General features: G+C 35.1%; 1 protein-coding gene across 1 annotated transcript in view; it reads right to left on the bottom strand.

Moving 5' to 3' along the window:
• LOC149782106 (uncharacterized) overlaps window positions 1-17,842 on the bottom strand; it is an 86,038-nt gene that overhangs the window by 35,072 nt on the left and 33,124 nt on the right. The window contains exons 5-7 of the mRNA XM_089933546.1: window positions 8,093-8,160; window positions 3,532-3,607; window positions 429-556 (exon numbers count right to left, since the gene is read on the bottom strand). Of these exons, the coding sequence (XP_089789672.1) occupies window positions 429-556; window positions 3,532-3,607; window positions 8,093-8,160 (272 nt within the window). The remainder of the gene's footprint in view (window positions 1-428; window positions 557-3,531; window positions 3,608-8,092; window positions 8,161-17,842) is intronic.

A 17,842-nucleotide genomic window follows, 5' to 3' on the forward strand; every position in this document is an offset into this window, starting at 1 on the left:
ATTGCTGTAATTATCTGAAAAGATAATGAGGGTATCTACTTACAACCATTATAAAATGTAAAAGATTTCCATATGGCTCAAAAATTCCAAGTTTTTGTCTTAAAGCATAAAAACAGATTTAGTAAGGATGAATGGATACAAAGAAAGACAGACAGACTGTACCTTATATGCCTCCTTCTATCTTTTCAGTGGGTGTATCATAAATTTAAGTATTAAATACCAAGAAATATTAAACCAGTATATTAAATTCTATGGTAAAGTGACAATAAAGATATTCATCATTTCAAGAACATAAAAATTGTATGTAGATGTGACTGGCTTGTCAGAGTCATTTAGCCATTTGTTAGCAAAAACTGCATGTGCAGCATTTATTTGTAGCTGTTGCTGACTGATCAATTAAGATAACTAACTACTAAGTTGTTACTTACTTTCTGCTGGCGTATTCAATCTGCCCAATCTCCTATGTTCATGTTTTTTGGCATACACTACTGAAGTGATTATTATGACAACAGCAAGAATTGCACCCCCAATACAGATAACTTGAGACACAGTTGATCTACAAAAAAAGAAAGAATCAATATTACTGATAATCAAAAGTACATACTATGAAGGAAGAGATGCTACTGTCAGGATTCAAATACAGTAAAAACTGCTAAAAACGTCTCCATATTTTTTTGAGTTACAACTAGAATAAACTTTCAAACAATACTATTTCCTACAAAATAACTTTCATTATCAACCAATCCTGGCCTTCCAAACCCATATATACTCTATGTTATGTTCACCCATTTCCAGGCTGGTTCCCATTTTGCCATACATTAATGGTAAAAATGATACACTAATACATACCAACCCCACCGACATTTGTTCTCAGGCCCCATGATTCAATATTTCAAGTAACAAATGATATCCCAGACTTCAAAATCTTCTTTCTTCCTTGCAACATACAAACGAAACCTTTTAATATTGTTCTGGTCTCATCTGGTTTGGGTTGGTTAAGTCTTTTTATTGGTCAGAATTAACATTTTAAAGGAAGGCTTGGGGCAGAGTAAAATTGGATTCACATATCACAGCAATCAAAATGCATTCATTATGCAACCAGCTGATGCAAGACAGACAAGTCTCATATTAAGAAGGGACACCAATAAAATTATGAACTACAGTTATTGGTGAGGCAAACATATACACACCACTGGCCTGAAAGGTCCAGTCCATGTAAAATAGTTTGACTGCTCCAGTATAGTGATTGAGCACATTTAATACAAATATTTTTGAATTACAAATCTGGTGCCATCAAGCTTAGAAAGATATGCTGCTGAGCTTTTCATCTTAAATTGTGACTAATTAATCTTATTAATGAACAGTAGAATAATTACTTTTACATAACAAAAACAACTTAAATAAAACAAATTTATAAATATAAAATATTTTGACAAAATTAATTCACAAAACTACCAGTTTACTTGATATCATGATCTACTAATACAGGGCTCAAAACATTACACTTGTTCGCTAGTCTTTACAAGGAGTGGCTGAGTATGAGCAAGTCACTTTATTAAAGATGTTCATCCATCTGGACAAGTTGCATTTTAAGCAGATTCAACATTACGTGCAGTATAGGATGAGTAAAATTTATGAAGGACATCTAAAAGTTCCAAGTTATTTGCCCTGCAGGACAAGTAAAAGATTCAAATCATTTGCCCTGCAGGACAAGTAAAAGATCCAAGTCATTTGCCCTGCAGGACAAGTAAAAGATCCAAGTCATTTGCCTTGCAGGACAAGTAAAAGGTCCACGTCATTTGCACTGCAGGAAAAGAAAAAGGTCCAAGTCACTTGCCCTGCAGGAAAAGTAAGGTCCAAGTCACTTGCCCTGCAGGAAAAGTAAAAGGTCCAAGTCACTTGCCCTGCAGGATAAGTAAAAGATCCTAGTCATTTGCCCTGCAGGACAGGTAAAAGATCCAAGTCATTTGCCCTGCAGGACAAGTAAAAGATCCAAGTCATTTGCCCTGCAGGACAAGTAAAAGATCCAAGTCATTTGCCCTGCAGGACAAGTAAGAGACCCAAGTCATTTGCCCTGCAGGACAAGTAAGAGATCCAAGTCATTTGTCCTGCAGGACAAGTAAGATATCCAAGTCATTTGCCCTGCAGGACAAGTAAAAGATCCAAGTCATTTGCCCTGGAGGACAAGTAAGAGATCCAAGTCATTTGCCCTGCAGGACAAGTAGGCAACTGAACATTTTTTATGCCTATAGTATTAGGCTTTATGTGCAAGAATCTGATATAGCTTTGTATTTTATAATTAGTAAAAAGACTGTTTTATACTCCTGTGAGAAGGCTCTATAATAATAAGCTTCAGCTTATCAAGAAGAATGGTTTGACTCCTTTCATCAACTGCCTGTCTTACATCGGGCCTGTGAAATTGAAGTCAGCGGTATCCTTGAATACTTAATTTAAGAATAAGAATGAGTGTTTTTGCCACCATGAACATTTTGCTGTGAATGTGACATAACAATTCTATGTACATCATCATTATTGTGTGACATAATTAGCAACAGTTCAATTTATGTCACCAGTATTGTGACATCATTAGCAAACGTTCCAATTTGCATTCACCGATATTGTAACTAGCAAAATTTACATGTACATCACCACTACTGTGTGATGTCATTTAAGTAACAGTTCCATTACAACAGTTAAATTTACATCACCTCTACTAAGGGACATTATTAGCAACATTTCCATTTACATCAATGCAACTGTATGATGTCATTTTGTAACAGTTCCAGTCACATCTTTTCTGACATCATTAGCAACAGTTCTGTTTCCAAAATTCTGAGGAAACACACACACACACACACAGAGGCTTAACTATTTGATACTCCAGCCACACATGCAATACACATCACTGGCAACACAAAACCAAACTCTCTCAAGTGCTACTGCACAGCTGGCAAAAAACAGGAATTACTTCAAACTGGTTTCTTCTGATTTTGTCGAACACCCACAATCAGCCCCAGTTAAATCAAATATAATAATCTGATTCCAAGTGTAAACTCCTGTACTTACCATCCAGAGTGGCTCTTTCATCAATCCACATGCTATTCCACAAATAGATTTCTATGTAGAGTATCATGGCACTAGTGATAGCAACACTTGCCATATTTCCAGGACAGAAACTAAAAATTTCTAAGAAAGACATGAATGAGAATTTCCTGATGTCACTACATACTTCATTAGAACTGTAGGCATATTCATATTTTACTGCAAAGCATCATACCATTGCCAGCCAAGACAAGGAAATACCAGTTGCGAGGTTACATTCTTTGTCTCCCCAAATAATGTAACACTTGACTGGGATTTCCATGACTCAGTCCAAACCCCAACATAGATTCTATTAATATCATGCAAAAGGGTTCTGGCTAAGGAGATTGCAGTGACTGATGTCTATGAGCCAGCTATGTTCATTGTATTTTGGTAATTTTGAATAGTTAGTGCCTTCCCAGATAATGAAAAACAATAAAATAAAATTACCCTGTATCTTCTGTGCTTTTATCTCTTGTATTCCTATATTCTGTATCACTAGTTTTTCCAACTGATGGTGTTGTTCCTGAAAAAAAAGTGGTAAAACAAATAAAAGTTCTTCCTAATGGCCATAATATTTTTAAAATATAATGACCTTTTTCTCTACAGTATTGATCAAATCTTGAAAACTTGCAGACATTAAAAAGACTGAAGCAGAAAGAAAGCTGGAATACATCATGCTTAAAGTACTAAGTGGGGGGGGGGACAGTTATTTAACATCACATCAGCTACACGCTATGGGAAGCAACTGAGCCAGGACTCAACCAACAATCTACTGCTTGTAAATTTTTTTATCTAGTTTGTTCATTTATATGATCTATTTGATTAAAGTTTGTCCTAATGCATACCTGCCTCAAGATACAAGATGGTGGTCCTGGAAGCCATACTGGACACTGGTTAGGACCAAGCAGAAATATCATAAAAAGTCTACTGTTTGCAATACACCAACTATAAATGGTACTATGAACAGTCTATTACAACTGTCATGTAAAAATATCTACAAAAAACTGTCAAAGTAACCAAAGTGCCACCAATAACCATTGATACACCTGTGTGACCTTTCCCTACTAATGACCTTGACCTTTGAACTGGGACTTGACTATTGTATGATAAGGTGTCGACCTAGATAATGTTTCATCAAAACATCTGTAGGATAGGGTTGAAAAGTAGAAAAGGGATTTACTTATTCCTTCTTGCACTGACCTTGAGGGGGTATGACTGTAAATATGTGAGACACTGGCTGTAAGATCTGCATCGTTTTCATTACGACAAACAATACACCACTAGAAGAATTTTGGTTAAAACCCTATGTTGGTATGACCATCATTCTGGAGAACTACTGACAAGAGTTTCAAAATGTTCATTGTAGCAGCCTTATTTTTGGTCATATAAGCATCATTTTCACTCATGACCAACTAGACAGATATCATAATTAGTCTTCTGGTGAAAAACGCATGGTTATATAATTTTGCATTTAGAAGCAGTAGCAATAATAAGATTTTTGAAATAGATGCCATGGTGGCCATAAAGGAAGTCAAACTGGTACCATTTTCAACAACTAACAATAGCCATCGTAAGTAATCTTCTGGTGAGAAGTTCCCCATTCTGATACTACTTTCCATCCAAAAGTAGCACGTGTGTGTGATTTGGATTTTTAACATAGATTTAACAATTTTTCAGTCATATCGCTATGATGTCTGCAGTGTGGCTATTTATAGTGATGACTAGCACTGGGGCATCATGCCGCAAACATGTAGCATGATGTCCCATCCAGTCACATTATCCTGACACCAGGCCAACTAGTCCTAACACTAACCTCTTAATGCTGAGCACCTAGGGAGGCAGCTGCTAGTATAATTTTTATAAGTCTTTGCTATGACTTAGCTGGGGTGTGAACCCATGACCTCCCACATCTGAGGCGGACACTCTAACCACTTAGGCTGCTTGAGTGGACCCAAGAGTAGCAATAACAAGACTTATAAGATTATTTAGTCCCAAGCCGACATCATAAAAAGTCTCTTAGAGCCTCATATTGATTATTTTGAACACACATTCAGAAGGAGTAGCATTACACAAGCATACAATGTCAATTTATTTTAAAAGAACAGATCATCCCAAAGCAACTATGTTTTACTCCTGTCTTCTTTCATTAAAAATCTTGATGTATCTGCTTCTCATTATGTGTCTAATGAGCTATGCGGTGGGGATGAGGACACAAAGAAGTTTATTATGTGTCTAAAGAGTTGAGTGGTGGGGATAATGACATAAAGAAGTTCATTATGTGCCTAAAGAGCTGAGTGGTGGGGATGAGGACTTAAAGAAGTTCATTATGTGTCTAAAGAGCTGAGTGGTGGGGATGAGGACATAAATAAGTTCATTATGTGCCTAAAGAGCTGAGTGGTGGGGATGAGGACATAAAGAAGTTCATTATGTGTCTAAAGAGCTGAGTGTTGGGGATGAGGACATAAAGAAGTTCATTATGTGCCTAAAGAGCTGAGTGGTGGGGATGAGGACATAAAGAAGTTTATTATGTGTCTAAAGAGCTGAGTGGTGGGGATGAGGACATAAAGAAGTTTATTATGTGTCTAAAGAGCTGAGTGGTGGGGATAATGACATAAAGAAGTTTATTATGTGTCTAAAGAGCTGAGTGGTGGGAATGAGGACATAAAGAAGTTTATTATGTGTCTAAAGAGCTGAGTGGTGGGGATAAGGACATAAAGAAGTTTATTATGTGTCTAAAGAGCTGAGTGGTGGGGATGAGGACATAAAGAAGTTTATTATGTGTCTAAAGAGCTGAGTGGTGGGGATGAGGACATAAAGAAGTTTATTATGTGTCTAAAGAGCTGAGTGGTGGGGATGAGGACATAAAGAAGTTCATTATGTGCCTAAAGAGCTGAGTGGTGGGGATGAGGACATAAAGAAGTTCATTATGTGCCTAAAGAGCTGAGTGGTGGGAATGAGGACATAAAGAAGTTTATTATGTGTCTAAAGAGCTGAGTGGTGGGGATGAGGACATAAAGAAGTTTATTATGTGTCTAAAGAGCTGAGTGGTGGGGATCATGACATAAAGAAGTTCATTATGTGTCTAAAGAGCTGAGTGGTGGGGATGAGGACATAAAGAAGTTTATTATGTGTCTAAAGAGCTGAGTGGTGGGAATAATGACATAAAGAAGTTTATTATGTGTCTAAAGAGTTGAGTGGTGAGGATGAGGACATAAAGAAGTTTATTATGTGTCTAAAGAGCTGAGTGGTGGGGATGAGGACATAAAGAAGTTTATTATGTGTCTAAAGAGCTGAGTGGTGGGGATGAGGACTTAAAGAAGTTTATTATGTGTCTAAAGAGCTGAGTGGTGGGGATGAGGACTTAAAGAAGTTCATTATGTGTCTAAAGAGCTGAGTGGTGGGGATGAGGACATAAAGAAGTTTTTTATGTGTCTAAAGAGCTGAGTGGTGGGGACTTAAAGAAGTTCGTTATGTGTCTAAAGAGCTGAGTGGTGGGGATAATGACATAAAGAAGTTTATTATGTGCCTAAAGAGCTGAGTGGTGGGGATGAGGACATAAAGAAGTTTATTATGTGTCTAAAGAGCTGAGTGGTGGGGATGAGGACATAAAGAAGTTTATTATGTGTCTAAAGAGCTGAGTGGTGGGGATGAGGACATAAAGAAGTTTATTATGTGTCTAAAGAGCTGAGTGGTGGGGATGAGGACATAAAGAAGTTTATTATGTGTCTAAAGAGCTGAGTGGTGGGGATGAGGACATAAAGAAGTTTATTATGTGTCTAAAGAGCTGAGTGGTGGGGATGAGGACATAAAGAAGTTTATTATGTGTCTAAAGAGCTGAGTGGTGGGGATAATGACATAAAGAAGTTTATTATGTGTCTAAAGAGCTGAGTGGTGGGGATGAGGACATAAAGAAGTTTATTATGTGTCTAAAGAGCTGAGTGGTGGGGATGAGGACTTAAAGAAGTTTATTATGTGTCTAAAGAGCTGAGTGGTGGGGATGAGGACATAAAGAAGTTCATTATGTGTCTAAAGAGCTGAGTGGTGGGGATGAGGACATAAAGAAGTTTTTTATGTGTCTAAAGAGCTGAGTGGTGGGGATGAGGACTTAAAGAAGTTTGTTATGTGTCTAAAGAGCTGAGTGGTGGGGATAATGACATAAAGAAGTTTATTATGTGCCTAAAGAGCTGAGTGGTGGGGATGAGGACATAAAGAAGTTTATTATGTGTCTAAAGAGCTGAGTGGTGGGGATAATGACATAAAGAAGTTTATTATGTGCCTAAAGAGCTGAGTGGTGGGGATGAGGACATAAAGAAGTTTATTATGTGTCTAAAGAGCTGAGTGGTGGGGATGAGGACATAAAGAAGTTCGTTATGTGCCTAAAGAGCTGAGTGGTGGGGATAATGACATAAAGAAATTCGTCATGTGTCTAAAGAGCTGAGTGGTGGGGATAATGACATAAAGAAGTTCGTTACGTGTCTAAAGAGCTGAGTGGTTGGGATGAGGACTTAAAGAAGTTTATTATGTGCCTAAAGAGCTGAGTGGTTGGGATGAGGACATAAAGAAGTTCATTATGTGCAGAGGATATCTAGCTTCAAATATGGAAAAAATGTAGTATATAGTAAAGGCAAATTATTTTTTTCTTGAGTTGATTCTAAGTATACTTTGTCTTATGGTACACATACATACCACCTAACTCTAGAAAAAATCAGTTTTATGTGATATAATGGTTTCTTTGTTACATCACATTCTTGTATCAACCTAAGTTTTGGCCTGGTGCTTTATGACAAAGTAATGCAAACAGGTTATACAGCGCTGAGACAAAATGCCTTGTCCAAGGACACACCATGATAACTGACCCAGGTTGGTCCAATGGTAGGATTCGAACCTGCATCCTTTTGGTCTCGAGTCCAGCTCACTAGCCACTGATCCATTGCAGATCTCGTAAAAAGAAAATATTCTCAATCTGTTTGTTTATAATTCAATTTTACCACTGAAAATTTAAACTTACCAGATATATTTGTCTGTATCTCTGTGGTATAAGTTTTCATCAAAACTGAGCTGAGTAATGTAGACTGACTGAAATACAAGTTAAAGTGAAATTAATTACTGATTAAAAATGTTCTAAAATTGTCTCCATACTCAGTGTTCAAAATTTACTTTAAGATGTTCATCCTCCAGAAGTCCTTTATTATTTAAACAAATTGTATCACCTTTTCTCCAATATATTTATCATCTTAATTAAATAATTTTAGAATAATCCTTGGATACCAGCTATAAAATTTATTCTTCCAAGTCCAAAGAATGTTTTTCTGACTTTTTGTTTAAAAACTGTGATGAATATTGTTCATTATTTATAAACTGTGATGAATATCAGTCATTATTTATCAACTGATGGATATCAATCATTAATTATAAACTATAATGAATATTGATCATTAATTGCAAACTGTAATAAATATCAGTCGTTATTTACAAACTGTGATGAAAATCAGTCATATATTGCAAACTGTAATAAATATCAGTCATTAATTACAAACTGTGATGAACATCAGTCATATATTGCAAACTGTGATGAATATTAGTCATATATTGCAAACTATAATAAATATCAGTCATTAATTACAAACTGTGATGAATATCAGTGACAGTGTAGTCATGTAATACAAACTGTGATGAATATCAGTGACAGTGTAGTCATGTAATACAAACTGGGATGAATATCAGTCATATATTGCAAACTGTGATGCATATCAGTCATACATCGCAAACTGTGACGAATATCAGTGATTAATTACAAGCAATATATTTACAAATATTTTATCCTATCTTTTGCATTCTTAATACATGGGTTCGAGTCCAAGGCTCAGCTAGCATGGGTATGTGGGAAAGCCTGTCAGTATCTTCTCTTGGGTCAGTGGTTTTTCCCTGGGTTTTCCAGGGTTCTTCCTCCACCAGTTATACTGGCTGCCATGTATAGCCTATCTTGTGCTGAAAAATGGCGTTAAACCCTAGAACAACAACAAAAAAACACATTCTTAATACATGATGAAAATGTTTAATAATAATAATAATAATGTCTTTAAGGGTCCATCTCTCTCTCACATGCTGATTGGGATACTACATGTATATGAAGCATTTACAAGAAAGAAAGTATGAAGTAAAATGGAGATACGAATCAAAAGGAAATGCTTCATTATTATTACAACTGTGTGGATATCTAGTTGATGTTGTCTAATAATTATCACAGCAATTACAATCAAGATTTAAAGGTAAATGAATGATAATTATCTTAATGAACCATCTGACAAATTACTGTGATGAAAAGTTGAAACTGAATGGACACTTCTTATTTCAAAGTATTTTGTCCCAGTGAATAGCTCCAGAATGTTGAAAATTTCTTCAGAAAAGTGCATAAAATTTGCTTTAAGGATCATTCGCTATTTGCTGACATTGAGTTTAAATTTGACCAGGCTGTCTTTGATGAAGGCTGTCTTTGATGAAAATATAAATAAGGGGAATTATTAATGGATATATATAAAATATAGACCTAGTTCACCTTTCTTAATTTAATTTTGTCTCTAATTAGTAAAATCTTCACATAAATGACATTGTAATGAATTATATCAAACCATGATTCCTCGATGTCTGAAATATATTTAATGTTGAAAAATGATGTTGACCGTTGTAAAACTTGTAATGGTGGAAAATGGCCCACGCAAATCAAAACTACAGTACATTTATACTAGATGAATATGGATTGTCATGTTTATGGCTGAACCACTAAAAGGTTGTCTAATTAAATAAATATTATAGAACTAGTTTGAGGGTGACCATATCTGCTTTGAGTATCTAAATTTATAGTGGTTATGCTGTGTAAAACGTTTGTTTGAACCATACATGTACACTACAAGAGGCCAAAGATGGCATGAGAGCACTCACCTACCTTATAATTGCCTAATATTGAAAATGCAAGAAGTCTGCCAAGAAATCTCAGACATTAGAATGCTTTCTGCTGGGGCAGAAAAAGCCACTGCCACAGAGCCTTTGACAACAAACATTTATGCTGGACAATCATGTGCAAGCTGGGTCAGGCAAACAGAAGCATTATTACAAAATGATTGTTAAAAATTATAATGGTATTTTATATAATTTCTGGCCACAGACATTAAAGTGTCCTACTGGGTTTATGCAGGAAGGTACCCAAGTTATTGATTTTTAATTCTTAAACTGATTATTGGCAAAAACTATCTGTAGGAAGCCACACTAATCACACTGTCAACAACTCCTTATCTGATTAAGTAGTAGCAGTCTATAATACCAGCCCCTCAGGGTAAATTCTTAAAGAAACAAGACTTGTGAATGTTTGGTTTGTTTATCAATATACTGATCATTGGCTTGACATGCTTAATTGTCTATAATATTGCATTACGCTTCCTCCTAAGCCTCTTGAAAAAATGGCACTCATTGCAGAGCCAGTTGAAACTTCTTGATCAATGATCAATGATATGGCCACTAGAGCTTACAACCAGAACTGTTCCTGTGTACTCTTTTGGCCTGTTGGATAACAGCAAAACAAACATCCCATATGGATAATTTACAATTCCTTGACGAGGCCCCAAGTGGCCGAGTGGTCTAAAGCGCTCTCCGTTACAGATCACTGCCATCTCGGTTCGAGTCTCGGATTCGGCTAATGTTGGTATGTGAGAAAGCTTGCCAGTAGCTTCTCGTGGGTCGGTGGTTCTTTCCGGGGTTTTTCTGTGTTCTTCCTCCACCATTAATACTGGCCGCCATGTATAGCCTATCATGTGCTGAAAAATGGCATTAAACCCTACAACAACAACAATTCCTTGACAGTTTAGAGGTAGTACTAATAGTTTCTAATTAATGGTAATGATAATGGGAACCGTATTGAGTAAATTCATATACAAGTAAACGTAAAAATATGGATAAGTTTGTGGTCACTGGTAGCCAACTATCTGGAAAGCTGATGAGTAACAAGAAAGCAACAAAAAAGAAAATTGTTTATTACCTTTTATTTGCTGATTGTAAATAGATTAAATAGGTGTGGCAAACTAGATGACACTTTCCATTTATGATGGTGAGTTTCAAATATCAAAAACATACGGTGTACATTACTTCAAATTTTAGTGTTATCTCCATCTTAGGTTTTTAGGTTATACATGCAAAAACAGTGCAAATAATTTCATTTTTTCTGCATGTTGTTTTGTCTCCTCTTCCTGCATGCAGTGATTCTGCTGACAAAGTTGTACAGTATGTGGCTTAGTAAGGGAAATAACTGTTGTGAAAAAATTCTTATGAAAAGTAAAACAACTTAATAACAAATGGCAAGAATTCTATGTATAGGTTGTCAAGATTATAGTATTAAAAAGCAACTGTTCCTAAGATGCAGATAGCTATGAAAAGATTAGCTTAGCAAATCCTAAAATATGTGTGTGTGTGCGTGTGCATGTGTGTGAGATTCACTCTTTTAGGATACCTATTATTAGGCAATTCTGGTGGAAAATTTAAAAACAATACAGATTTTCCAACAGGTTGCTAAGGAGACACCATTGTTTTGACAAAGCATGTCCATACAAATATTCCTAACAACTTTGAATGAAAAGGTCTGTGCCATTCAAGAAAGAAAAAAACATGACTGATATGGAATACACATCATTCCTATGGGTACCACCCTGACATCATTTTGATAAAGAATGTCCATACAAATATTCCCAACAACTTTGAATGAAATGGTCTGTGCCATTCAAGAAAGAAAAAAACATGATTGATATGGAAGACACATCATTCCTATGGGTACCACCCTGACATCATTTTGATAAAGAATGTCCATACAAATATTCCTAACAACTTTGAATGAAATGGTCTGTGCCATTCAAGAAGAAAAAAACATGATTAATATGGAAGACACATCATTCTTATGGGTACCACCCTGACATCATTTTGATAAAGCATGTCCATACAAATATTCCTACCAACTTTGAATGAAATGGTCTGTGCCATTCAAGAAGAAAAAAACACGATTGATATGGAAGAAACATTATTCCTATGGGTACCACCCTGACATCATTTTGATAAAGCATGTCCATACAAATATTCCTAACAACTTTGAATGAAATGGTCTGTGCCATTCAAGAAAGAAAAAAACATGATTGATATGGAAGACACATCATTCCTATGGGTACCACCCTGACATCATTTTGATAAAGCATGTCCATACAAATATTCCTAACCACTTTGAATGAAATGGTCTGTGCCATTCAAGAAAGAAAAAAACGTGATTGATATGGAAGACACATCATTCCTATAGGTACCACCCTGACATCATTTTGATAAAGCACATCCTAAGAATCACCTGTAATTAGTCTGATCAAAATTGGCTGAACCATTATGGAAACATCAAAAATAGTCTTTCATCTAATTACTAGAGGAAATTCACCACCAGTATGGATTCACATTGAACACAATTCTAGAGAAGTCAAAAATATTTTTTTCCATCTGGTTACTAAGTGAAAAACATCACCACTAGAGAATCACACTGGTTACTAAGGGAAATACACAAGTGCAAGGAGAATCGCACTAAACACAATTCCAAGAGGATACGTGTGCAATATTTTCTTATGTTAACTGACTTGACTGTATATAGCATGATACAGTACATGGCCCAATGACACTTTGTGGACCCCATCCATTTATGTTACAGTGGTGTTTCATCTATTATCTTTAGAGATAGCTGCTCAGAAATCTCTCTAGTACTATAACTTTAGATAGTAAATAAATTCCATAAAGCAAAATGTCAAATATGGACAAGTCTATAATAAGTAAACTTTCCATGCAGTTAATATAGACCACTACCTTTTGAAAATCTGCTTTCCTGTACAGTTTACACATACCAATCCAATTTTTTTGCAATTTAGCAACATAGTTAAGTTTTGCAACTGAGTTACCTCCCTTTAATTATGCTCTTTCATTTTCATGCAGCCAGACTCTCATCTGACACCAAGAGATTTATGCCAAGCAAGAGTCTGGTGTAAGTCTATATAAAACAATTGTAATACTTAAAAGGAGGTTGTCAAAATATGGCAATCCACTAACTGGTTGCCAAACTTGGTCAAAATATGGCAAGTCACTGACTGGTTGGCAGACTAATTTCTTGATAGCATTCAACAAGGTCAAGTTCACTTCAATCAAATGTACAGTAGTGATCATGCACATGCAAGCTTGATATCAGCAAGACAGTTTGCACACATGCTGCATGCACAAGAATACCTACTGCTAGAATGAGACCCAACAAATATTTCACTGACATCCAGATCACTTGGATTCAGTATAAACAATAACGATTATTTATTGTTGCTTTTATTTTAATTTGGTATACAGAACCTGAAAAGGTAAAAAAAAGAGTTTTGTTTTGGCACAACAATGTTGTAAACCAGTCGGTTTTGATACAAACAGACAAGCAACATCTATATGCAACAATCGTGTACAAACCTCTACCAGACTGTCTCTCTATGTAGGTCTTGGGAGTCATGGAAGAGTCTCAATAAATGAGATTACTATCCATTACTAACTTGAAGTAAATTGGTAGAATGTCAATTTCAAATGATATTAATGTTCTTATGCAGGGATGGATACAATCTATAATCAAGATTATAAAAAGGTTCTCATTTTAATTTTTGCTTGAAGAAAACCACAGAAAATAAATACAGAATAAATAAACTGTGGCCAGCTGGAAAATATCATCAAATGTGTTGCAAGTATTGTGTATTTGCAAATCTTTCAAAGAAAAAACAAATTCATAACAAATATTTACAAATTTGCTATAGAATCAAGTAACAACTGAAACCTACGTGGTGCCAAATTTCTTTTAGATAATCTTATAAAAGAAAGAATGTGTCCATATCACACAGATGCCCCTGCCAATATAATGCACTTAAGAGCAATGTTCTAAGTCAAATATGCCATAAAACATAAGATTTTCCCAAATTCATAAAAAATCAAACTTGACCAAAGTATTTTAATATAAAACCTCATCTCAATCCATTAAGTCTTTCAAAAATTCTTTAATGGGATCTGAAGAGTAAAGTTTCAAGTCAAAAATGGGGACATAACTCTGTAAAACTTTTGCCAGAAAGTGGAAACTTTACTTGACCAAGATCTCATGTAATGTCATAGAAAATTTGATTTCAATCAATGGCACCCTTAAAAAATCCTGGTGTGGGAGCATAACTGAAAGGCCAGGCCTTAAAGTTAAACAGAGGACATAACTTCAAAAGTTACTAAGCAGGAACAAAATTAGCAATGGATATGATGGGACACAACATGAGGTGATGCCATAGTGAAGGCATAAAAATGAAATAATTAACAGTATATCCTTGGCCAATCCAGCATTTATTAGTCCTCTATCTAGGCACTTTTCAAGCATGACTACTTTGGAAATGACTGACTAATGGACATTAATATGTGATCTTCAATTAAAGCAACTGTGCAGAAACCATTATTTTCTTTTTAGACTTACCATGACCTTGACCACTGACCTTTAGATTACAAATCTATAAGCTAGTTCACTACCCATGGCCATCAACAAAGTTTGGACATGGAACATATAATAATATAACAAAATTTATTGAACAAATCCCATTTTTCTCTCAGTCATAATTATCTCTTGACCACCAAATATCCACTTCCTTACCTTAAACACAAGCCTGCAGAAAGTTTGGTCACTAAAGTTTATGTAATGCTAACATAATCTTTCTTCTTTTGCCCCCCCCCCCCCCCCCCCCGAATTCTTTCTTGCTCAAATTGAGACATTCACAAACTTTGATGCAGGGACAAACTGAAATATTTGCACATCAGTCATTATTCCTTTCTAACCAGTGACCTTGACCTTCAACTGTTTTGACTGCAAAATCAATAAGCTTCTTTCTAACTTAAGTTCATGCCATCTAAATAGTTTAGTTCAAGTCTTTAATGTGAAACTAATGTAAATGTGTATGGTAACCATTTTTTCTCTCCTTTCAATTACAGTGACCATAACTTATCATCTTTTGACCCCAAAATTGTATGGGCTTCTTCCTAACTACAATTTCAAGCCATCCACAAAGCTTGTCAAAAAAACAGATGGTTTGAAAGTAAAGTTATTATTAGAAATGAAATATGTAACAGATGGTCAGATGTAGAAATAGATGAATGGATATAATAATAAAAATCATGCTACCTTCTAGTAAGTGTTAAATAACTAAAAAGAAAACTATAGGAAAGAGAAAATAAGGCATTCCTGGTCACGAGATTAAAGAAATTTACACTAGAGCAGGGGAAAAAATCAGAAGCAAACCTTTTCCACTTTGCTTTAACAACTACCATGCAGACATTTGTATCCAGTAGAATATAGAAACAAAAAGCAAAAAGAATTTTATTATTCTATGAGATGATTGACATTTAAGGATTCTGGCATTTATGTCTCAAATTACTTCAACCTTTTTTTGTAATAAAAAGAATTAAAACCATTGTTTCAAATATACTTATTTACCAGCTGTAACTTACAGATAAAATTAGAAAGCATATTTTGTAAACTCAAAGACTTAACTGTCCAAATAGTTGTAATTTTTCTGTAAACTCAAAGATTTTACTGTATGTATGAATGTAGTTCTTACCAACAATAATCATTTTTGATTTGCAATTGATTGCTCTCTCTCTTTATATATATATATATATATATATATATATATATATATATATATATATATATATATATATATATATATATATATATATATATATATATATATATATATATTGTAGATGGGTTCTTTGTGGTAACTCTGAACAGTTCAATACCTAATAACTGGGGAAGCAATTCCTGCTCCAACATTAGTTAGGATTATACTATAAAATATATTACTTTGTAAGTTACAAAATATGCAAAAAACAATTAGAAGTCACAGCAGGTTTAGGATTTTCAGCTACTCTATAAAACCTAAGTAGCGGTAAGTGACATTTAGCTACCACAACACTGACCACACACGATTTACAAGCTCAACTTCCATAAATTACCTTAAGGATTTTCCTGCAAAATCATCTTGGACATAATGCAGTGCAGCAATCTGATATAAACAATAATATCATGATTATTAGCCTTCCCCATTTTTCACTCTATACGGATAACTGACATTTATGGACAAAACCGTTTTTATTCTTTAAGTCAAAATAACTCTGACCTTTGATTCCAAGGCTACTTTCTTACCCTAAGTGAAAGCCAGCCACAAAATCTAGTAGGGTCTGTGGTGTAAACCTATTGTTTTTGTGCAAAGTACATGTCATACTGGTCATTTAGGCATTCAGCATCAACACCTTTCAGTAATTGGCATCATCGTTTGGAATTTGAGTCCACATTCCATTCATTGATGATTATTCACTCCATTTGAATCCTCATGCATCCTTAATTCTTTGGTAGGTCATTATTTACATGCCTTGAGAAATAAATAGGGCAAAAATCAATTTTAAACTATGTGGACAATTTTGAATGAGGTCAACCTAATGGTGTGATAGTGGAAATCTACTTGAAGGTTGCATGCAGTAATGTTACAGAGAAACTGTGTGTTGAAAAAAATATGTACCATGTTGTTTGTTATGATAGACCCAATGCCCTCTTTCACTGACCCAGCTTAGTAACCAGCCACTATTGTAAAAGTCCCCATTGATTAATAATTTTTGCTGGAAACTTTTTTGATAACAGTTAATGCACAGAGCATTCAACAATCAGGATTGAATCAATTTTGGTTAAACTATATTTATTTAGTATTAAACTTTGGAACAACAATAAATATTATTTTTTTAGTAAATGCACCAATATGGTTGCAATGACATATACTTTAGAAACCATTTTTCTTCTTTCAGTCCCAGACCTTGACCTTACACTCTGTGTTCTCAAAATCAGTAGGCTCTTCCTTAAACAAAGTATATGGAAAGGTTTTCTTCCTAATTGTTATATATTTAAAAACTGATGCAATGCCCTGCAAATCTAATCAAGCTGTCTAAATATAAATCCCTATCGAATTTTACTTGTCCACCTCAAATGGTTTCTAATGTAAAAGACTCTTAAGGTTAGTGTAAACAAATTGCACACAGGATTTGAAACAACTGTTGTAATGGTCTGAAAATCTTACCATGTTAAATGCATATGAATACAAATGTGATTACCACTTATCTAAAATTGGTTTTTCTGAATTGTTCTAACAATGTTTGTGTCAGAAATGTATTGTCTAAAAGTAAGAAAACATGCTCAACCATGACAAATTGCTGTAATGGCCTGAAAATCTAATCAAGTGATCTACATATGCACAAATATATGCCAGTCAAATTTTATTTTTTTAGTGGTTTTTGTGCAACCTTGCAAAGAAGCTTCTCTGGCTGTATGAACAGCCACAGAGTCAGACAGTCTGATGGACTGACATACTGGGCAAATCAAGACACATATGAACAGACAGTCTGATGGACTGACAGACTGGGCAAATCAAGACATATATGAACATAGAGTCTGATGAACTGACAGACTGGGCAAATCAAGACACATATGAACAGACAGTCTGATGGACTGACAGACTGGGCAAATCAAGACACATATGAACATAGAGTCTGATGGACTGACAGACTGGGCAAATCAAGACATATTTGAACAGATAGTCTGTTGGACTGACAGACTGGGCTAATCAAGACACATATGAACAGAGAGTCTGATGGA

Source organism: Sinohyriopsis cumingii, chromosome 15 (genome assembly GCF_028554795.1).
Source record: "Sinohyriopsis cumingii isolate HCF-2022 chromosome 15, ASM2855479v2, whole genome shotgun sequence".
NCBI lineage: Eukaryota > Metazoa > Mollusca > Bivalvia > Unionida > Unionidae > Sinohyriopsis > Sinohyriopsis cumingii.